This window comes from Geotrypetes seraphini, chromosome 6 (genome assembly GCF_902459505.1).
Source record: "Geotrypetes seraphini chromosome 6, aGeoSer1.1, whole genome shotgun sequence".
Taxonomy (NCBI): Eukaryota; Metazoa; Chordata; class Amphibia; order Gymnophiona; family Dermophiidae; genus Geotrypetes; species Geotrypetes seraphini.
In genome coordinates this window covers 26936520-26960281 of record NC_047089.1, presented here as the reverse complement: position 1 = coordinate 26960281, position 23762 = coordinate 26936520, and the positions used below count along the sequence as shown (strand labels likewise).

Sequence of the window (23762 nt, the reverse complement as noted above, 5' to 3'; positions counted from 1 at the left end):
AGCCGCTGAAATCAACTTTGAGGTTTGCGGCAAATGAGGAAGGTCTAGCTTTGTTTAGCTGCTTGTTATATAGTTTCAAAGTGACTGATGACATAACTGGTCCCTCTGCTTCTCCCTCCCTCCCAAACTATCTCTGCTGCACGTGGGCTTCCAGGTTGTGGGTGCTGAAAATGAATGTGCACGGATGAAAATCAGGTTCTTTCACCCTGTGGTCATTTTTGTTCCTTTTAAAGGTACACAAACTGAAAATGCCTGTATTTATCATGATTTACTATTTGTCCAAAAACAAATACTGTACACATCTCTCATAAAATAAGGAAACTGGTATTAGTGTCAGCAGCAGACAGTAGATCAGTGATAACCATCCTGGAGTCCTAATATTCTCCATGATATAGAGCTATATGGTTACTTATAAACTGCTAATGCAGTGGAAATAAATGTCTCAGATTTGCCAGCCAAGAATCTGGTAACCATATAGAAACATGATGGTCTAGCTGGTCTGCCCATATGGTTGCCTTAGTTCTGCCCATTGAAGAAAGCAATACAGATGTTAAAAATTATCTAACATCTTGGAAACTGCGGACCCATCATGGGGAACATGCAGACCCATGGATACTTTGTACTTGTAGGCTGAAGGCATATTTCCAAAAGGAGACTTCTGTAGAGTTTCTCTCTGATACTTCAGGGCCTTCTGGCAGCACAATGGCTTCAGCCTTCATGGGGTTTGTACTTGCTTTATAGCAGGAGTAAAAGATGCTTCATGAGTTGTACAGAAGGATTTCAAAATGCTTTTATTTTTTTAAAACACTTTTTTAAAATATCTCAAAAGCAAATTAGATCACTTTACCACGTAATCACCCTGTTGCCCGACCGACTAGTCACATGACATTCTGTGACATACCTTCTTACCACTTCTCCTGCCCAACCATTTCCTGTGAAAATAGGAAAGTGCAGAAACTTTTTGAAGCAACCTCGTATTTATTTCTGTGCATTTCCTGCCAGCTGTTCGCATCTAATCTTCTATTTGTGAGTCGCACAAACCTGTACAAGCTCTAGGCGACTGTTCCTTCCCTGTCCCACAGAGGAGGCTAACAGTTTTCATCCCCTGATTTTATTCAAGAAGCTACTTACTAACCTGGTAAATGTGCATGGGGCGGATAGTTTTCTAAACATCTCTATTATACAAGTTTGAAATAAAGTAACCTATTAAGACTTATCAAGTCTGTTAATTGTCAGCTCTTGCAGGACTATTGAGCAAAATTTGGTTTGGTTTGGTTTTTTAACATTACTAGTGGCATAATTTTCAAAATGATTATATGAAATAGTAAATCTTAACTTTTCTCCTTCTTTCAAACAGCTATGCCTCTACAAACTGCGGTCAGCCCTATTGATATTCTGACTTACTGCCTGGTAAACAACCATGTTTATTTTTGGTGAGCCAATATCCTGCATTATTGCACAGTTTTTAAAGTGAGGAATGATCCCTGCAGTTCTTCCGAAGACGAGAAAAAAAATATTACACTGTTACGAGATCTTCCAGATTTGAAGCATTTGTAGTTTTGCTTTTTCTGCCCCCTGGATGAAGATAAGACCATAGGAATAAAAACATGGCAGGTAGGTGAAAATGACACTGGCACTAGTATTAACAGTTGAATATTATCTAACAATTCATATGACTCGGCTATTCTTGGAAAATGACTTCGGATACCATACTTCTGCTCATTACTAGCATTCTTGTTTCTTCTAATTGCCAGAACTTACAGAAGCAATAGCAGGGATGTTTTCAAGTTCCATGTCATGCGAGTAATGAACTGCTGAAGACTTTGTGAATTCATTTTCTTGAAAATAAATTGTAGAATGCATACACGGCTGTGAGTGCAGTTGAAATGGCTCTTTGTCTACAAATATATAAAAGGTTTTTTGTAACTGACAATTTATTTTGCAGCTAAGCATAGGTTTGCTGACAGAGAAGGTACTGTTATAACAGGAAGCCTAACGTGCAGTAGTTGGTATATGCATAAAAGCTGCACAGTTCTTATAAAGGGGATTTCTGTAGCAATCTGTGCCATAGCTGTTGCTTCTCATTACTCGTGAATCTACAGAAGAGTGTCACTCCTCCCCTTCTGCAGTGGAGAACAGCTCCCTCTTCTGATGTGGATACGCAAGCAGCCTTAGCTGCTTTGTGTTCCCCAGGTGGTGGGTTGAATTCCACTTTTTTTGTAAGCAAGTATCTAACAGTCACCATGTCTAGTGGAGATTATATTTTAACACAGATGGGTATAGTCTCCAAATGATAAAGTCCTCTTGGCGACTGTTAGATACCTTTTTTAAAAAAAAATTAAGGGTGTATAGAATACAAAACGGTCCTTTTGCCCTTACCTTTAATGGTCTCTCTTCCTTTTACAGTTGTATTTCATGCCTTTCAACCTTGCGTGTCCCGTTAGTTGAATGTTCAAGTTTTATTCTTGTCATCTGTGTTGTAATATTTTTTTACCCCCCCCTCCCAAATTTTTTTTTTTTTTTTTTTAATTGTAAATCACTTAGAAGTTCTGATACTTGATTTTATCAAATTTTAATGAAACTTGAAAACAGCAAATTTACCTAAAGCTGGTTTTGAACCCCCTACAAGGCAACAGCCTTAGATTGTAAGTCACAGAAATTTGCTTGTAGAAGTTGCTCACTGACCTATGGCAAGGAAGTGGTGGTGAAACTACATGAAGAATTGGAAAAAGGAAGTAAACGGAGCTAAAATCTGATGTGACTACGCAAGCAGCCTTAGATGCTTTGTGTTCCCAAGGTATCTCTAACAGTTGCTCTATCGAGAAGCAAACTGCTGTGGCTCAATGGTTACAGTTTGTGCCTTGTGTTCACCAGGTAGGTGGATTGAAAACCACATCAAACACATATATGGTCAAATATTCCTGCATACACCATAAGCTTAACACAGCCAATTTTTGCTGTGCTTGTCCCACCTGGGTGCATATTTGTTGGGTTTGTGAGGGGTTTTTGTTTTTTTTTTTTGGGAGGGAGGAAGAGAACAGAGCAAGCGTTACCGTACTTGGATATAAACCCTTGGTTTTTATTCAAGTCAATCTTTTTTCCTCCTTTTTTTGGGGGGGAAAAAAGGTTATCTTGCTCTATGGTTGGATCAGTTTATATTTGAGTATATACGGTATACACATGTTATGTTCCTAAATTTCAAATTGACTATAATATTCTAAAACTCTATGTTTGTGTACATTTTATTATGTCAGCCTCAATAAGCAAAATCCTGCAAAAAGACTACAAACTGACACACCAAAACAGTACTCAACAAAACCAACAGCCATAGTTACACAAAAAAATAAAAATCAGTAATGCACTAGGGAACACCAACACACCACTTATTGGAAAAAGTAAACAAGCAAGGCTGCTGGATCCCTGCATCTCCCTCCCACTTCCAAGGGGAGACCTGCAAACACAAGGCCTGTGGGTTGAATCCGGCCTACCTGGCTGTTTTATGTGGCTGTTTTATGTGGCCCACTGTGCCTTATGCAAGCACCTGACCATGCAGCCCCAGTCCCAGTAGTGCTCCAGGCGCCAAAGGACCCAGTCCCAGAAAGCTAGGTAGGAGCAGGGCGCTCCACATAAGCATCTCACCGTGCTGCCTCAATACCCATTTGCAGGCAGAAGGATCCAGTCCCAGTGAGCTAAATTGCTTCTTCACATCCTTCCTTCTGCACATCCCTTCCCTTCCGAGACCCAGCACTAGGCACAACCGTGTCAGAGGTCTTGATCCTGCATCTGTTGCCAGCAGCAACTACACGGGTGCATGTTATTTTCAGAACACGATTAATGCACGAGGATGGCGTGCGATATGGCTTAAGTATCTTAATAAAAAATTTGGTCTGCAACTTAGCCTGTGTTTTAGGTTTTGGCCCCTTATGTGATTGAGTTCGACACCCCTGAGTTAGGGAGTCGTGTGCTGTGAGGACTTGCTGTCCTGCTTATCCTCAAGAACAACAAAGTTACTTACCTGAGCAGTATACTGTATGGACAGCAGGATGCAAGCATTTACATACCCACCAATCTCCCCCAGGAGCTGTAGACAGCGACAGGTGGGAAGCAGTGTGCGTGTTGGTGAATTGGCTCGCAAGCTTCTAGTAACTACTAAGCAGGAGAAGTGTTCCCATTCAAGCACCGTCGGTGATGTTTGCTATGTTGTGAGGACTTATATCCTGCTGTCCATTGAGAACACCTAGAGATTAGGAGAGAGAAATGGAACATTTCAGTTAACCATGTGTATGACAAAATGAGTGACTAATGTTAAAAAGTGGAGTATTATTAAATAGGTTTTTTTTTTTAATAGTCTAAAAAAAGCACCTTGAAAGGATATAATGCAGGTAACTACTAAGCAGAAGTGCTCCCATTCAAGCTCTGTTGGTGATGTCTTGGGTCGCTTGTTTTTTTGAAGCCATTACTGACTCATTTTTTTTTAGTTGTCTAAAATAAGACTCATTTCTCCTATGAAAATTGCTTTTAAGAAATACAGCATAATCATATAATGGTGATCATGATCCCCCCTTCAAATGCAATTCTAGCTAACCTAGCTCGGTCACTGCATGTAGTGCTTGGCTGTGGGAAGGGGGGGGGGGAGAGGTGGCATGCCTTGGAGCTTTTGAAACGCTGCACTACTTTCTCTCTCTGTTCAGGCTCTCGCACGCTCTCTATAGCAGTTTCAACCATTTTACCAGACTGGAGGCAGTGATGGATGTTTCTCTCTCTCCACATGTTGATTCTTCAATGCACCAATCCTTGTGCACAGCAAACAGTAGCCAGCCTTTCACTACCTATCCCCCCTAACTGTATACCGTATTTCCCCACATACAGGCCGCAGAAAATGCCTATGCAAGTTTTAAAACTGGTAGATAAGCCGCTCCATCGTATTAACCGCAGCTTATCTACCAGTAACTGGGGCGGCCTATACTGTATTTTAAAATCATCCCCCCCTTACCTCCCACGGCGGACGGCTGCCTCCTGGAATCTTGCGGCCAACAGTGCAAGGCAGGAGCCGTCTTGTTGATCTCCAGCCCAGACCCACGCCGCTTCCTGCGGGAGAACTGACGGCAAAGCCATGCAGGAAGCGGCGCGGGGCCAGGATGGAGATCGACAAGATCGCTCCTGTCCTGCACTGCTGGCTGCGAGATTCCAGGAGGCAGCCGTCCAGCGAGTGAGATAAGGGGGACGGGGATGATTTTAAAAACCAGTATAGGCTGCCCCAGTTATGCAAGCTGCACCCACAGGGCATGCTTGCAAAACCCATATATAGGCCACGGCCTAAATATGGGGAAATATGCTACATCTGTTAGCACTCTAGAAATAATTAATAGTAGTACTGGCCTATCAATGGTGCAGTCTGAAATTTTCAACACTGCTCTGCACAGCTGACCTCTGTAGTAGTACACAAAAAAAGCTGTATTTTGGCACAGTTCTGCTTTTCTTTTCAAATCAATAGTGTAACCTAGTTTTCATTCAGGTATTTCTTTGAAAGACTGTTGCCATTTCTAGTACAATATTAGAGAATGAAACTGCATACTTAACGGTCAATTTGACAATTATCAGAACTAAACCATCTATAGGGATAAAAATGCTTCATTATTACTTTAAAAAAAAAAAAAAAATGTGACATTTGTTGTTGTTTTGTTGTCGCATATATTTTTAAGTGCGACTGCTACTAATAATTAGGTTCTGACTAGACTGTTGTTCTGAACAGTTTTATGTAACTAACATCATCTAAATCAAATTTCTTGCGTGTCGGAGCATTGATTTCCAGGGTACAATAGGAAGGGTTTTTTTCTCCTTTTAAACGATACATCATTTTACTTAATAGTGAAATAGTTACATCAACTTTTATTCAGAGCTAGACCAGTGTAGTCTGTTGGAAATGATACTTCAGATTGTTCCATGAGATACACTTCTCCCTCCGTATCCACGAGGGTTAGGGGCAGAGCCGGCCCGCGAATATTTAAAAAACGTGAATAATATTTGAGCAGGTTTTGCCCCTAACCCCCTCTTCCCCCTGGCTATTCTAAGTCCTGTAAGCCCCTTCCAAATAAGCCTTACCTGGTGGTCTAGCGCGTTTTCGGGGCAGGAGTGATCTTCCCACGCTCCTTCCCCGAAAACCCACTAGACCACCAGGTAAGGCTTAAGGGGGAGGGGGGGGGGGCTTACAGGTATTAAAATAGCCTGAAAAATTAAAATGGGTTTTTGGGAATAACCGAATCCGCGGATGCTGAAACGCGGATTCGGAAGTGTATTCTCTTTGCAACACAGATTTTAAGGTCTCCCCTTAGAAGCGGGAGGGAGATGCAGGAATCTAGCAGCCTTGCTTGTTTACTTTTTCTTTCCAATAAGTGGTGTATTGGTGTTCCTTAGAACAGTTGTAATATGTGCATTACTGATTTTTATTTTTTTGTGTAACTATGGCTGTTGGTTTTGTTGAGTACTGTTTTGGTGTGCCAGTTTGTAGTCTTTTTGCAGGATTTTGCTTATTGAGGCTGAAATAATAAAATTTACACAAACATAGGGTTTTAGAATATTATAGTTAAAATTTAAGAACATAACAAGTGTATACCGTATATACTCAAATATAAATTAATCTAACCATAGACCAAGGAAATCTTTTTTTCCCAAAAAAAGAAGGAAAAAAGGTTGACTTGAATAAAAACCAAGGGCTTATATCCAAGTATGGTAATGCTTGCTCTTTTCTTACCCCCCCCCAAAAAAAAAATAAAAAAAAATAAATAAATAAAATCAAACCCCAACAAACAAACCCAATAATCTTATCTTCCCTGTCGTGGCTTGTCCTAGCCTGGCAGCAGCAGCAACAGCCCCAGACATTGCAGGCCTCTCTGTGCCTACTTTAAATCCTGGTGAGCCAGGACATGAGCGATCTCTCTCGTGTCCTGTTCATCCAGTTCCACACCACCCTGCCTCCCCTCCCACATTCCTTCTGGACCCATCCAAGCATACCTGGTGGTCCGGTGGTAAGTCGGGGCAGGAATGATTCTCTTATTCTCCTGCCTCGTGCAGTCTCCATTCAGAAAATGGCTGCCATGGGTTCCTGCAGCAAACTCAAGAGAATGGAGACTGCACGGGGCGGGAGCAGGGTAATGCAGAGCCAGCAGGGACAGGACATGGGAGAGATCACTCCTGTTCTGGCTCACCACTGGACCACCAGGGCTTAAGGTAGGCACAGGGAAGGCCTGCAATGTCTGGGGGGAGGGAAGCACATGAATATAAAGAGACTGCCATTTTTTTGGCACCAAAATCATGGCTTGTTTATTTTAAAAAAATGATATACTGCCTAAAAAATCTAGGCAGTTTATAGTCCACATACAAAGTAATTAAGAACAGTATATCATCTTATCTCAACAAAGCTGCTGCAACCCACCCTGCTGATCATATTCGTATCCTCCACATAAGTATACCAGTAAATAACTAACATTTAAATACTATGGAAATCTCTGATCTTACATAAACTGCTTTTGTACGCAATTCATTTACATAAATACATCAACAAATAACTATCAGAAGTTTTTGTTTTTTTTAACTTGAAACAATTTTTATTGAATTTCAATAAGAACAATGACAACAGTTAACAAAGATGCACCCCAAAAAACATAAGTTACACAATTACAACCAATAATCCTTCTGCCTCCCCCCCCCCCCACTTTCCTGTGCTTAATAACAGTGATAAAAGCGTATTGAATTCTGAAGATTTTGACTCTTGATAGTCCTCTGATATGACATCTTCCCATCCCCTACTCAGCTCCACACTCCTAACGAAGCTAGATATAATCAATAGCTGAGATCTAAAGTAAAGATAAGAGACAGAGAAAGAAAAAAAAAAGCAACTGCTTATGCCTTCGGCGCCCCATGCCGCCCTCCCCATCAAACCACAAGATGTATTAAAGAGAGTTTAAAATATCAGCCCGAGAAGACAAAGATTGAATATATTGATCCCAAATGTTTATATCTATTTATTAATATTTATATACCGAGGAATTGCCTTTTACATTTACAGCTAATATGAGATACCCTATATTCCAAAAGCATGAGGTCATGTAAGTGATTTCTCCAGGCCCAATAAGGTGGTGGAGTAGAGTTAACCCATACCAAAAGAATTGCCTTTTTCCCTAGGGCCCCTTCTTTTTGAATAAATAGACGGTGGCAACAAACTGGGAACCTAAAGGCCTCATATTTTCCAGCAGGAGCCCTGCTGCTGACAGCGGCAACAGGTGGTCAAGAATGGCCTTCGCATATGTCAAAAAGCCAATTTCCAAAAACATTGATTTTGGGGCAAGACTAAAAAGCATGAAAAAAGTGATTCTGTCGAGAGCATTTCTGACAAGTAGGTGAGAGAGATTTGCATATAATGGAGGTGAAAGGCATGCAAAATCTCCTCCATGCATATTCATTAGGACTATCCTGAAAACCTGACTGTCTGGTGGTCCTTTACGACAGGGTTGGGAACCACTGGCCTAGGGGACAGTCAATGACGTTACAGGGAAATACTTTTAAAACCAATAAGAGGAAATATTTTTTCACTTGGAGAATAGTTAATCTCTGGAATGTGTTGCCAGAGGTAGTGGTAAGAGCAGATAGCATAGCTGGTTTTAAGAAGGGTTTGGACAGTTTCCTGGAGGAAAGTCCATAGTCTGTTAATGAGAAAGCTACAGGGAAAGCCACTGCTTGCCCTGGATTGGTAGCATGGAATGTTGCTACTATTTGGGTTTTGCCAGGTACTGGTGACTGGATTGGCTACTGCGAGAACGGGCTACTGGGCTTGATGGCTATTCTTATGTTCTTATCCCCAAAATGATATTGCACTAGCTGGACGCCTAGTCAACTTAGTGGCCAGATAGACCCTTGTAGAGCTTACTTGGGAGAGAGATTTGAACCTTTTTTTATAAAGTGGTTTTAACATTCTGTTCTCTTTGTTTTCTAGATACAGAAGTGAGGAAGCCTCTTATTGAAGAGGAGCAGCAGGATTCCGATACTGTCTCGGAGGAAGAACAGGATCTTGAATTAAGACCAGTTCAGAAACATTATCAGCTTGGGGATCAAGAGGGAATCACGTATGTTAAGTTTTTTTTTTGTTTGTTTTTTTTTTACATTTTAAATCTGTTTATTAGCATTTCCAAATAGTCATACAAAATGAGCAGGTAAATAATAAAAGTGAAACATGAAAACTCAAATTGAGTTCTGGTTTCTTATAACAACAATCCTAACAGAATCAGGTGATATAAATGCTGACTGACACCCCCCCCCCCCCAAACCTGTCTTTTGTGTAGAGGAACTACATCCACCTTTTAGTTAACATGTAAACTACACAGGATATTTGCTTGATACCTTGTAGGGGGGAGGTGCTGCATGCCAGTTTTAAGTTTAATTGCTCTGCGGCATTTTCCTTTCAAAATAACCTTTTGGCGAGTGCTGCAATGATCTCTGGCACATGTGTACATGACCTGTGAAAAACTGGTTATGCTGCTTGTCCTGGCTCTGTCCTTGTTTTGAGGAAAAATTGATCAGGGCCTACCACTCCTTCATCCCTATTTGCCTTTGTCTTCTGTGGTCCTGCTCCTGGCGCTTCACAATTCAGCCTTTTTTAAAAATCAGCTTCAGTCTGGATTTATGAATAAAAAACCAAAGACTGGTCTTAGAGACATTTGTAGCATTGAGATTAAGCATCAAATTTCTGCGTCTCAATGGCCAAACTTGGTTGTTGTTTTTTTTGTTACATAGAGCTTTTTGGGCCCCTGTTCGATTACAAAAGTTAGATAGCTCTAAGGCTAATAGATGCTGGCATTGTAATCTGGAAGCAGGGACTCTGGACCATTTCATATTCTATTGTCCCTGTATCATGGCCTTTTGGAAATCAATTTGGTCTCAAATTAATTGTTTACTAGAAAACCATGTAGCATTATCATATGATACAATTCTGTTTGGGGTGTCAATAAGAGCAAAAAGTCAAATTTCATCAAGTAATAAACTTTTATTGATTATGACGGGAGTCGCCATGCAACATATCACCAGTAATTGGAAAAATTACAGTAGACTTAATGATACATTCTGGTGGAATTCGTTGTGCCACATTTACAAAATGGAAAGAACAATTGCCATACAAAAAGGGAATTATAATAATTTTAAAAAGATTTGGGGGCCATTGACAAATTATTGCAATGATTAGACACCATTTTCCACTGAAAGTACATTTATACATGGGGGGAGGGGGGATGGTATAAAGTTCTGTTAAAGGTTTAATCAATAGATAAGAATATAATATTTATATGATATTTTAGATTAAAATATTTGTGGGAAGGGTGGGTGGAAAGGGTATGAATTTATGTATTTAAGATGATATTAGAAAGAAATTCAAGTGATGTATACAAGTTTTAATTGATGTAATATTGTGTACTTGATGTATGATGGAAAAATGAATAAAGAATTTGGAAAAAAAAAAAAATCAGCTTCTGCATATTTCTCCCCTTTGAGTCTCACAGTGCCACGTTTGCACGTTTTCCTATCACTGATATATCTAAAAAATGACTTGTCTCCCTGTTTTACCGTGGCGGCTGTTTTTTCTTCCATTTCTATCTTTGCTTTCCTGACCTGTCAACCAGCCACTCTTATCCAGATATTTTTGCCTGTCTTCCTCTTTGATCTTTTGTAGTGTATGAAAGCTAACCTGTTATTCATTACCTTCTTTCTTTCCTCTTACTTTTAGTTGCCTCACAGAAAGGTTTGTCGCCCTTACAATACCTCCTTTCAGTTTTGCCCACTCCATTTCTACACCTTCCAGATGTTCCCATCTAGTCAACAATTTTTTTACTTAATCCCCGATCCGAACAGTTAGTTTTTTTTAAAGTCTAGAGCCTTTACTTTTGAATGAGCCTTTTCTGTACCTGTCTTAATATTAAACTGTACCATGGATTGATCACTGGATGCCAGATGATCACCCACCGTAACATCAGAAACGCTTTCCCCATTTGTAAGCACTAAATCCAGTATGACCCCATCCCGTGTGGGTTCCATTACCAATTGCTGGAGTTCTCCTTGTAGAGAACCCTACTTCTAGAAGACCCTGCGGTAGGGATCCCCAATCACCATCCGGAATGTTAAAATTGCCTATTAGTAAAACTCGATTGCGAGTAACGCGGTTTGCGAGTGTTTTTCAAGACGATCAAAACATTTTCGCAAATCGTGACTCACAACCGAGTGTTGACTCGATTTGCGAGCCCCCCTGCCTGCGAACACCGCCCTCCCAAACTGAAGCCTTACCCCCATCTGGAACCGGCACGCAGCACCAACCCACAGGAGGTGCCGGTGCCCGAAGATCGTGCTGCTTGCCAGACTGGGCCTTGAGCATCTGCGCATGCTCAAGGCCTTCTGGCTCTCTTAATTGTTTAACAAGCCAATCAGTGCTGATAATTGACCTCCAACAAGCAATTAGCACTAATGGATGCAAATTAAATGTTATGTGCATATACGTCTGTACATATTCTACAAAGTTTGGTGCAATAATTAGGAGTCGCATAGTGTGAAAAAAGTTGGTATGAGAGAGAAGCAGGGGTGTGGTTTATACTTAGCCTAATTCTGTAACATTGCGCATATCCCATTTGATTTCTGGTCATCGCTAATATACACTTTTTTTTTATTACTGGTGGAACTGTTATCAATATATCCTGCTCTAATCTTAATGATCTGAAGGGAGAATATACCACTGTGTTAGATTTTAGAAGAAAAATATGTCAGGAGGAACATCATAAAATTAATTACATTTAGGAATCCCACCAACTTTTGTTTGTTTTTTTATTGTGGGTGGAGAGAGATTTTGTGTTGAGTTTTTCAAAAGATGACCATAAGGATAGTATTCAGCAGGTACAGGGTTTGCTTTTATCTTTTGAACATGGTCCTTTTGCTATGGAAGAGCTGTCACTTAGTAGTATATATTTTAAAGAGATGATAGTTTGTTTTTATTTAACCCATACTTGAATTTTTTTAGGTTTGCACAAACACTTATTCATCTCCTTAAGGGAAACATTGGAACTGGGCTACTAGGGCTTCCGCTTGCAATGAAAAATGCAGGCATCGTGGTAAGAGCTTATTATTCATGACACACTTACTGCAAATGTTATCCTAGATGAGGCTGGAGAGTATAAAATAGGAAAGCACGTGTATGACTGACAGAGGAACTACAAAGTGAAAACTGCATTGTTGACATAAGTTAATTAGATAAAGCAATTGATCTAAATAGGTTTTTGGAAAAAAAAAAATAATTCTCATTCTATGAAAAAATCTAGTTCTGGGGTGCCCGAATTTAGTCCTTCACCTGTTTGTAGCCTTTAGGTTTTCATGATATCCAGAATAAACTTACATATGGGAATGCAGAACTCTCTCACGCATATATTTTAGGAATAAAGTGAAAACCTGACCTGTTTGTGACCTTTTGAGGACTGAACTTGTGCACCTCTGGCCTAGTACCACTGTCTGCCAAGGTATGTGTTTTTAATATGTGCCCCTAAAGTGTTCAAATGCCATGGTCTGTGTTTTTATAAAAACACAGGCCGTTGCTATTTAAATGAAAAGACAGCATAAACCAACACTTACTAGTCAAAAACATCCAAGTGGGCATTCTCAAAACAGACTTTCTTGATGTCTTTCGGGTCACTTTCTGTCCAGTGCACCTAACTCTTAAGGGGGGGTGTTAGAGGCATGTTTTAGGCAGTCTTAGGACTTGGATATTCTGCAGGGATACACTTCCCCCTCCCCATTCGCGGTTTCTGCACTCGCGGTTTCACATAATCACGATTTTTTTCTGGGGAGGGGGAAAATTTAAAAAAAACATTTTTGACCTCCCTGCCGCCTTCCCGTCCTTACCTGGTGGTCTAGCGGGCTTTCAGGGCAGGAGCGATCTTCCTACGCTCCTGCCCTGTGCAGATCGCCATGAGGAAATGGCTGCTGTGAGTTCCCGTAGTCTCTTGAGACTACGACGGGAACTCCCAAAGCCATTTCCTAATGGCGATCTGCACGGGGCAGGAGCGTAGGAAGATTGCTCCTGCCCCGAAAGCCCTCCAGACCACCAGGTAAGGCTGGGAAGGCGGCAGGGAGGTGGGGTGGGTCAGAGCTGGATATTCGTGGTTTTTCACCATTCGCGGTCCGGCTCTGCCCGTATCCCCCGTGAATAACGAGGGAGAAATGTAATCAAATTTTGTAACAAAATGTCCAGGGCACCATTTTAGATGTTTGGGGCTAGACCTTATTTTTACAAATGAATAAGGATCAAAAAAGTACCCAAACTGACCAGAGGGATTAAGGAATGACCCCTCCACCTTAGTCCCCCCCTTGGTCACCGACCCCATTACACCACCCAGTGTAAAAACTCCCCCAGTACTTTCCAGCCTGTCTTATAGATTCACATGGCTCATATACATCTCCACAGCAGAGCAGAGGAGCACTCTGTAGGTTACTGCAGTGAATGTCACATTAAAAGTCCTAGATCAGACGTCACTATAACTTGCTTTCAGTATATTGCATGGTAAGCCCTCCAAAACCTACTGTACCTACATAAAGATAATCTGTAGGCTTAAGGGCTATTGTTGTGGTGTACAGTTGGGGACAATAAGTTTTTTGGGTGGGTTTTGGAGGGCTCACCATACAGTATAAGCAGGTTATAGTGACGTGTATACCTTGGACTTTTTATGTGACATTCACTGCAGTAGCTCAGTGTGCCCCTTTGCTGCGCTCAGCTGTCTGTGAACAGTTTGCTAAGAAAGAATGCTTGCTGCTTGAACATCCAAAAAGCTTGCTTTTGTGCATTTTTCACGTGGACATCTTTATATTCGAGTGCCCAAAAAAGATAAGATGTACTAAGGGCCAAAGCATCTACATAAGTCATTAAAAAAAAAAAAAGTCTTGCAGTTTTGAAAAAATGAACATTTTCTCTATTGGATTTCTGGACGTCTTTCTCAAAACATCCATAGTCAAGACTTAGACGTCCTATTGAAAATGCCCCTCTATGTGTATATTCAGTGATGCCATCCACAGAAGTGTTGGCGCTGAATATATGTACACAGAGGTCACTGCCTCCCCTATATGAAAAGGTGATAGCTGCTGCCCATATCCAATATCCTTTTCAGCCTGAGCCCTGCTATACTTCCTATGTTATCATTAAAAAAGGGGGTATTTTGGATAATCAAAAATTTTTTTTGAAAAACATCTTTCTACACACTAGTGTCACAATTTATAAATGATTCAATGTAATATGTAACTTCTACTTTCCTCAAAGCCGTTCATACGGCACCCCGGTTTATAAGTAAACTCTCCCAAGTGGTAAATAAACTAGGAGGTTTGTAAGCTCAGTACATAGAACCTCTTATAACATATAATCATTTATGTCAAACCTCCGTCCCACCCTTAAATGTCAACTTTATTTATATGTAACTAGGTTTAAAACTATTTTAATTTGTTCTTGTTTTCATGCCACAGGCAACAACAAATCTCAAAATAAGGAAAAAGAAAAAGCTTAAAAAAATAAAAAAAAATAAAAAAATATATATATATAGATCGATAGAAGGAACAGCAACACTTATCTCAATGGCCATTTGCCAATGCCAACATTGGTTAGTATTTCCATACCCGATGCTCTACTTCATCCAGAGCGTTTCAACTACAAGCCAGCCTTCATCGGGGGATAATATAGCTGCTACTGAACTTCATGTTCTAAGTGCTGCAATGGATTCAAAGATCTTTTTCAAAAAATTTTTTTGATTATCCAACCCCCCCTCCCCTTTTATTTTGATGGCTATTTCATTGTGGGTTAGATATATTGTGAAATGATCCATGTGTTTTTCTTCTGATATTCCCTGTGTTACCCAGGTCCCCTCCCCCTAAACTATGGATGCCTTTTGTCCCTCCTGGTTCCCCTCTGTCATGATAACATCTGAGCCTCACCTTGTACTTGGACCTACTGCCTACGGAATCTGTACATGTCTTGATAATTTGTTAGCCTTTAATATTTTACCTAGGTTCCCTCTGTTCTCTGTAACCCCACCCACTAGTCCTTCTGTTACCCTGCTTTCTGAATCTGCATTTGTGCTACTGTTACCTGCTCTGAGCTTTCTGGGAGTGAGAAATAAAGAAATAAATGAATAATTCTATGGATGAGTTTAGGATAGCCTTTTTGCTAGCCAAGGAAAAAGAATGTAAGAAGCATTACATTTGATCTGTCAAGATTTCTGCTAGAGACTTCTTGATTGCCATTGGATCAAGACAGCTAACCATTGTACCCTGTGCTGGGTAGAACCTCTTTGATAACCAGAAGTATCTAATTAAGGACCACTCTTCTGCCTTATAGATGCTTTTGTTGGTTTCTCTGGCAAATATCTGCACTAGGAAGAGTCCCTTTCTTTACAGATGGTTCTTCTTTCCAAGGAGACTGATCGTGTAGGTGGGGTAGACAGAAGCAGCTATCCCAGCAACCCCTGTTTTTGTGGCCACAATTAAATCATTGCTAAATTTTTAAGGTCCAGCAGCCTTAACCAGTCCTTTCCTACCAACATCCATCATGGTGGAAGGGGATAGGATCCAATTCTTCAGCTCTTGAAGGAAGACAGGTTGAGGTCTTGAAGATTGTAGATAAGGATGCTGACTTCACTTCACTTGAACACCTCTAGAATGCTGCATTTGGCTAGGCACATTAAACTTCAGTCAAGCCCTATAAGGGAAGTGGATTCTTTGCTCCAGGAGAAAGCATTTGAAGCAGTTTCCCCAATTCAATATAAAACAGCTTTACTCCAGGTATTGTAATTTCAAATAAATCTGGAGGGTAGAGATAAATCTGAGAAATCTTAGTAAGTTTTTCATCCAGGAGAGATTCAAGGTGAATACCATGCAGGTTTCTTTCATGATGTTGTGCAGTAAGGGCTGGTTGAGCTCTGTGCACCTCAGGGATGCATAAACCCACTTCAGAAATGTCTTGGATTTTATAGTGAACAACACTCATCAATATTGCATATTGCCAGCTCTTAGTGTTTTCCAGGTGTCTGGCAGTAGGTGGCATCTCCTGGATTGAAAGTATAGGAAAGGCATCTCTGGAAGACTGGGATTTTTCTGCTTACATTTTTCAACTGATAATAAAAGGCTCTTCACCTCAGAAAGCAGTTAAATTGTTGGCAAGATCCAGCCATCTCCTAGAAGAACCAGAGTTATACCATTGCAGAGAACTCAATATATTGGAACCCTGACACCCAGGTGGGAAGTGCATTCCTGTTGAAACAGAGGATAGACATTTTGGCGAGACTTTTCAGCACTCTTATATGCAGGAAGAATATTCCATATTTTGCATGTTTCATATGCAGCATTTGCTCTGAACATTGAAATCCCAGTTCTGTCATCCCTTGTCAATGCAGCGTAAATATGAATGGCTGGGATCTTTGTTCCCTATGGTGGTGGTAGTTTGAGGCAACCTGCCCAAAGATTTTCTGTTTGTCAGTGCAGCACAACAAGAGAGTCATGAGGATGAGATGTCAATAATTCGGCCATGGGTGTAAAGTTCAAAGTTCACTTTATTGATAGTAGCACCGTGAGGACAGTCAGTGCATTTACATATAATACTTATGAGTGGATCTAATAGATACACCCAAGGAGTCTGGCTAGCCACCCAAAAAAATCTGTCAAATCAATCCGTGGAAAATGAGAGCGATGTTAAATGCCCTCAAAGCATTTGTTAATATTGTAGCAGAAAAAGTGGATCAGAATTAGATGGACAACAAGGTAGTATTTTGGTTTTCTTTTGTTTTAAGCTTTCATTTCACTTCAGATTCAATAGTGCAAAGGGGATTGACTGTTTCAGGATTAGGGACCCATCTCCCTCAGTCACTGGATGAGGAGATTTCAAAAGGTAGTGCTTGAATCTTCCTCATCTTATATGATTCAAAGGTGTGTTTGAACTTGTGGATTCCCTTGGCAGTAATGAATGTGCAGTTCCAACATTTGACTTAGAAGCCTATAGACTAGTGTGAAAAGTGTCATCTAGTCTTTCCAAGACAATCCATAGTGCTTCTTTTCCCCTTGCTCCCAGCATTTTAGCTGCTTTAATGTTATTTTGCAGAGATGGCAACACCTCATGTTCTGCTTCTGGCGTTCCTGGTGCAGTCCAGTGCTTTTGCTGTCTTGTATGGGGCCTTCTAGCAGAACAGGAGAGGACAGGAGTTCAAGCTGCACAAGCAGTGTTTGCAAGTAAGCTACCACCCCAAGCCCAACAGCTTTATGAACTGCTTCCTGTGGCCCCCACACACATATGACTTTTTAGTCGCTTGGTACAATATGAAAAAAACAATGACCAAAAAAAACTTGGACAGTCCTGGTCTAACCAACTCTTCATATTCAACAATCTCAGTAAATCAGAGAATGTAGTTGGCGGAAGGATTCTAGCAAATTGGCTTATAGAAATTTAATTATTACCCAGCCCTGCAAAAGTACATTAAGTTAAGCCATAATGGCATTAATGGTGCACCTGCACCCGGTTCCCATAGAAGATATTTGCAAAGGTGTAATGTGATCTTCCACAAATGCTTTCAGTGCCCATTATTACTTAGACAAAATGTTGAGGAGACGGAGCCTTTAGTTAGGCAGTTCACAGTTTATTCAACTGACGTTCACCTTGTCTATGAATTTTCCATGGGTTGCTAACAAGAATCTGCTGAACTCTAATGCAACCCTCAGCTTTTAGATTCCTCACTAACATGGCATATTTCATCTTGCTTGTTGATGGAAAAAAGTGGAATTGCTTATTTGTAGACAGCAGGATAAATCAGATGCTCCATCTTTGAGAGTTGACTCCTAAATTATGGATTAGACCATGGGTGTCAAACTCAATCAAATTAAGGGGTTGAAATCCAAAACACAGGCTAAGTCGTGGGCCAGACCCCTCCCCATCTCCACCCCAGACCCCGCCCCCATAATAATACTAATTATAACAACTATTTTGTCCATTCAGTTTTCATACATACACATACAATATAATCTTATTAACACATAATGATAATGGTTAACCACAAAATTAAACTACATAAAGCACACTGTATGCTTCTCAACATTCATTCCTACCAGAACACAGATAACGCCTATGCAAATACAGGACCAAAAACTAAAAGTACTAATATATTTAAAAAAAAAAATACCCTAAGATTGAAGATTCTGCATGCAGTACAACCCCCAGAGAAAAAAGAAACAAATGTATTTCTTCCTGAGCAGTGCAAAAGATAGCAGATTAAAATGCTCAAAATTGACACAATTCAAACACTAACTTGAAAATAAAACCATTCCCCCTACCTTTGTTGTCTTCCCTCCATGCTGTGCCTCCTTCCGGCAGGCGTCTAACCTTCTGGCCTGCTCCAACCTGGCTGTTTTAGCGGTCCAATGCCCCCGGTGTCATCTTGTGGTCTGCTCCCTCCTCCTCACAGCCGTAGTGTGCATGGAGCCACATGCAGCAGCTCCTTGTGTGTCCTGCACCTGAACCGGAAGCCTTCTCTCAATGTCAGAAGGAATGCTTCTGGATGAGGTGTGGGACACGCAAGGTGCAGCTGCATACTACTGCTATGAGGAGGAGGGAGCCGGCCACAAGGTAAACTGGGGGCATTGGACCGCGGGCCGCATAAAATGACCAGGCGGGCCTTGAGTTTGACACCTGTGGATTAGACTGAAGTAAATAAAAGGGGAGAGAGTCTGCAAGAATCTCGGTACATGCTTAAAAAACCCCTTGGGTTTATCTGATCTCTGAAAGTGATCTGTGTGGGACCATGGGGTGATATCACACAATTGTGTGGCTGCTTGTCAGCAGAGAATGTGTGACCTACATCTGTCCTGCAGAGAATCCTAAAGGCTATAAAATTTTTATAGAAAGAAGGTTTGTGACAGAGTTATTCTGCTTTTTAAAGGGAGCTACTGTTATAACCCAAAGAATAGGTACACAAATTATGAAGTTTAATAATAAAGGTGCAAACCTTTCTTGAAACATTAGAAGTAGTCTGTAGCTGATTAATTTGTGTGTTCTGAGTTTATAAGGGTGGGACTTCATGTTCATCTGAACTTAAAGATCCTAACATTATTTTTTTCATTGGCATTCTCTTATTAAATTTAATATTTATGACAGTTGATTAAATGATAAAGGATGACCAAACAACGCTTGGAACATTACATAATATATTCTTACCTTTTGGCTGGCTAGTGTTTGTTTATTTTTGTTAATGCTTACTCTTAATATCTTTTCTTTATACAGCTTGGACCATTCAGTCTTGTGTTACTAGGCATTATATCAATTCACTGTATGCATGTCTTGGTACGTTGCAGCCATTATCTTTGCCAGAGGTAAATATGAAGACATTAAATCTTATGTATTATGCTCATACTAGTCTTTAAGCCCATTACATTAATGGGTGCTAGAATAGATTTGTCTCTCTCGTTCTCTTTCTCTCTCTCTTTTCTCTTTTTTTCTGTCTCTTTCTTTCCTCGGCTGTCCACCACCACCCCTTGCCTGCTCCCCCCTGTCCAGCAGCACCCCTTCACTGCTCCCCTTGTCCAGCAGTAGCCCTTCTCCCTTCATTTAACCCCCCCTGTCTAGCAGCACCTCTTCCCTGCTCCTCCCTGTCCAGCAGCACCCCTCCCCTGCTCCTCCTGTCCAGCAGTAGGCCTTTTCCCTTCCTTTTACCTCCCCTCTGTCCAGCAGCACCCCCTTCCCTGCTCCCCCTGTCCAGCAGCACCTCTTCCCTACTCCCCCTGTCCAGCAGTAGGCCTTCTCCCTTCCTTTTACCTCCCCCTGTCCAGCAGTAGGCCTTCTCCCTTCCTTTTACCTTCCCTCTGTCCAGCGGTAGGCCTTCTCTCTTCCTTTTACCTCCCCCCTGTCCAGCGGTAGGCCTTCTCTCTTCCTTTTACCTCCCCCCTGTCCAGTGGGTAGGCCTTCTCCCTTCCTTTTACCTCCCCCCTGTCCAGCAGCACCTCTTACCTGATACCCCCCCTGTCTAGCAACCACTAGCCCGGGCAGCCTCGGGGCTTTTGCTAGGCTGGCCCACCTCACATTATTGAAGTGGGCTGGCCTAGCAAATGCCCCACAGCTGGTGCGTTTGTTGGTCCGGTGGTGAGAAGAGGTGTCCCGGCAGTGCAGGAGTCAAACCACCACTGCTGCTCAAATGGCAGCACGCGCCGCAAGCCGCCCCACGTGCCTGAAATTGAATTTGGCATGGAGGCACACTTCACGCTGTCGGGGAGCACGGAGTTGTAAGTGCGCATGCGCGCTTAGGGTTTTATTATAGAGGATTTATTCTTAATCTGTTGATCAGTTATTCGGCTCTGTCAGATATTTCATTTTGTTTTGGAAATATTTGATTATATTTCATTGCATAATTGTACAGTTGCAACCACTCCGGTAATCAAATGTGGGGGATGTCTATATTTGAGTGCAAAAGAATGTACTCTTTTAATAAATAAGTCAAAAACTCAAATCACAAAAATCAACTGAATGCGATATCAGAGGGAGACTTCTGCACAATATATTTTGCACCAAACCATATTATCAAACTGCATATTGTCCTTTTCCCATATCAATCATCTGTTCTGAATGTATTCACCAAGTACTTTTTAAAATGTGGTTTGTTTTTTTTATTGCAGGTTAAGTGTACTGCATAATCTAAAAGTAACAATCACTTGCATACTAAAAATATTTATCTCAAAATCACAACACTGTCAGTTGTTCCCTTTCAGAGGGGTGACAGATGATTTTTTTTTGTGTGTGGCATGAACAATGATGGATTTCTCAAATTACAGAGCTTGCAACCAAGATTTCTGAATGAAGAAATTTAATTGTTTAATGTGATTTAACTGATAAGAATTTTTTTTTTACATAATTTTTCCTTAATAGCCGCTATATATGTAGCTATCAATCTGCTATTTCTTTAGCATCCCTCCAGACTGGCACATAAATGGATGGTTTATGCTCCTCTGCCAGCAGGTGGAGACTGAGACATTAACTTCTGGCTACAGTACAAGTGAGCAGTGCAGTCTCTCTTACATTCAGTCTTTTCTCAGTCTTCAGCAGGTGGAGTGGTAGATTGTGCAGTCTGTGCTAAGGTTTGTTTTGGGCCTGTTGGATTTTTTCTAGTACCTTTTGCTGTCTGGATAGAGCTTGGGGGGATCCTCTCAGGGGTTCTACTGACCTCGGGGGTGTCACACTTGAAATGGTTGAGTCCTTCCCCCCACCCCCCATTTCCCCTATCTCCCCAGGTTTTCTGTGTTTAGAGGAGCCTCAACTGTATGCCTTGCCACCAATACTGGCACTGACTACAGTTTAGAGAGCCATGTGGAGGTCTATTTTAACTTGAGACAGTTAGTGAGCTGTGAGAAGCTGAAGAAAAAAAAACCAAAAACAAGAAATAGAGCATAAAGTAGTCCCAAGGCTGCCATTTTTGTACGGTGGTGTTGAATGTGAGTTTTTGGCGCATTTATTGTGAGCGCTTCAAAAAAGAAGCACAAGTGCATTTTATGTAGGCGCCGGATAGTGGATGTGGCTGTGGCTGGTGGGTGCATGAAATGTTCCGGCTGCATCAAGGGGGACCCGGCTTCGAGTATCAGCATGTCAGGCTCCCCTTTGTGTGTGCATTGCTCGTTGGCAGGAGGCTCTGGTGACGCCCGGGCCTCAGCTGCTGGCAGATTTGGGCTTGCGGACTGCTGGTGAGGCTGGGGTTTTCCCTTTTTGATTCGGCTTGGGCTGTTAGTGGTGTTTCTGTTGCTTTTTTTGGAGGGGAGGGGAAGAGCATTCTCAGTTTTGTGTACTTCCCATTGGTCTAGCTTCAGCTTCGCACACTTTCACCAAGAGTGTGGTTGTGGTGGCAGCTGCCTTATGCAAGAAGGGCATTCTGGTGCACCCCCTATCTGGACAATTTGTTGATTCAAGCCAAGTCGTTGCAGAGTTCCCAGATTAGAGCTCGAGTTGTGAAGTCTCTTCAGTTCCTGGGCTGGGTGGTCAACCTGACCAGGAGTCTGTTGCCTCCATCTCAGCACTTAGAGCAGGGGTGTCCAACCTGCGGCCCAGTAAAGTATTTTGTGTGGCCCCGGTAGATGGCGATGCAGTGTTTTCCTCTGCTGCTCCCGGGTGTTTACCGTCTTGCTGGCTCCTTCCTCTGTCTTGCTGCAGCATTTGCGTGTTTGTGCGTCCCCAGAACATTTCTTTTGGCCAATGCGGCCCAGCGAAGCCAAAAGGTTGGACACCCCTGACTTAGAGTTTCTTGGCATGCCTGTTGATACCAGCTTGTGGATAATTTTTCTTCCAGAGGCCAGGGGGTGCAAATTCACACTCTGATGGGTCGCAGATGTCCGCCAACATAAGATTTTCTACAGGTCTTGTGGTCCATGGCAGCCTCCTTAGAGGTGGTCCAGTAGGCTCAGGCTCACAAGCATCAGCTTCAATGTGCTGTTCTTCAGCAGTGGTCACTCCAGATTCCTGGTTTGGACTTTCCAGGCCCGCTTGGTGGATAAGTTTGTGCAATCTACACTAGTGGCTCTTGTCTTCCATTTTGATTCAGGGAGTGAGTCTCGATCAGTCCCAGTGGACAGGGTTTCTCACAGATGCCAATATCCTCACTTCGGGAGCTCAATGTCTCGATCACTCGGCTCAGGACAGCTGGACAATGGTGATCCTGGTTGATCATTGTTCTGGAATCCAGAGCCTATGTCGGTCGTCGGGGAAGATCTAGAGTCTTCTGGTGGCGCTGGAGTCCTCTCTGCTCATGGAATGGGCGGAGGCTCATCTTTGGGATATCTTGGCTTCCCACATTGCCAGTGTGACCAGTGTCCAGGTGAATTTTTTTTTTTCTAAGTTGTCATGCACTGGATCCCGGCGAGGGGTGTCTCAGGCTGGAAACCTTAGAGTGCATTGTTCAGACTGGGGATCAGCCGTTCATGGACCTTATGACCATGAGTTTTAACGCCAAAGCACCGAGGTTCTTCAGTCAGCGCAAAGATTAACAGGCTAAGGGGCTGGATACTCTGGTGCAGGCTTGGCCATCAGATGGCCTGCTGTATGTCTGTCTTCTTTGGCCTCTGGTAGGCAGAGTTATTCTTTGGATTGCCTGGCACGTAAGCCTCATAATCCTGGTGACTCTGGATTGACCCATGGCATGCAGTTCTGGTTTGTTGGCTAGTGGTGGATCCTCTCCCGCTGCGCCTCTCGCCCATCTTCTGCCTCAGGGTCCCATTTCAATGTTCGATCCTGGTCCCTTTTGTCTTATGGCTGGGCTCTTGAAAGGGCTCGCCTGAGGAAGATAGGATATTCGATTAAGGTGATCTCCCCTCTCTTAGGGTCTCGGAGAATTACCACCTCTCAGGCTTATGTCCGTGTTTGGCATCTGTTTTAGGACCGGTGTTCTGCATGTGGTGTGGTTCCTCTTCGAACTGTTTGGCCTCACTTTTCTGAAGTTTCTGCAGGCTGGCCTGGAGCGAGGCCTTGCCTGGTCATCCCTTCGGGTGCAGCTTGCCACTTTGTCTTCCTTTTGCATTCTCTTGCATTGTGAGCATTTGGCCTCTTCTCTGGATGTGATTCAGTTCTTAAGAGCTGTGAAATTGCTGCGGCCTCCAGTGTGGCCATCAGTTCCTGCCTGGGATCTTGGCTTAGTTCTCTCTGTACTTGTTCGTCCACCATTTGAGCCTCTTGGCACCTGTACGTTGAAGAA

At 42.1% G+C, this 23762-nt stretch overlaps 1 protein-coding gene across 6 annotated transcripts in view; it reads left to right on the top strand.

Annotated features, from left to right (window-relative positions):
- SLC36A4 (solute carrier family 36 member 4) overlaps window positions 1–23762 on the top strand; it is a 70746-nt gene that overhangs the window by 8266 nt on the left and 38718 nt on the right. For 4 of the 6 annotated variants that reach the window (XM_033948623.1, XM_033948624.1, XM_033948622.1 and 1 more), the window contains exons 2-5: window positions 1358–1614; window positions 8990–9119; window positions 12047–12137; window positions 19322–19410. In XM_033948623.1, the coding sequence (XP_033804514.1) occupies window positions 1608–1614; window positions 8990–9119; window positions 12047–12137; window positions 19322–19410 (317 nt within the window). In that variant the 5' untranslated portion in view covers window positions 1358–1607. Of the gene's footprint in view, window positions 1–1357; window positions 1615–8987; window positions 9120–12046; window positions 12138–17152; window positions 17281–19321; window positions 19411–23762 lie in introns of those variants that run through there. The other 2 variants (XM_033948628.1, XM_033948627.1) reach the window with 2 other exon arrangements.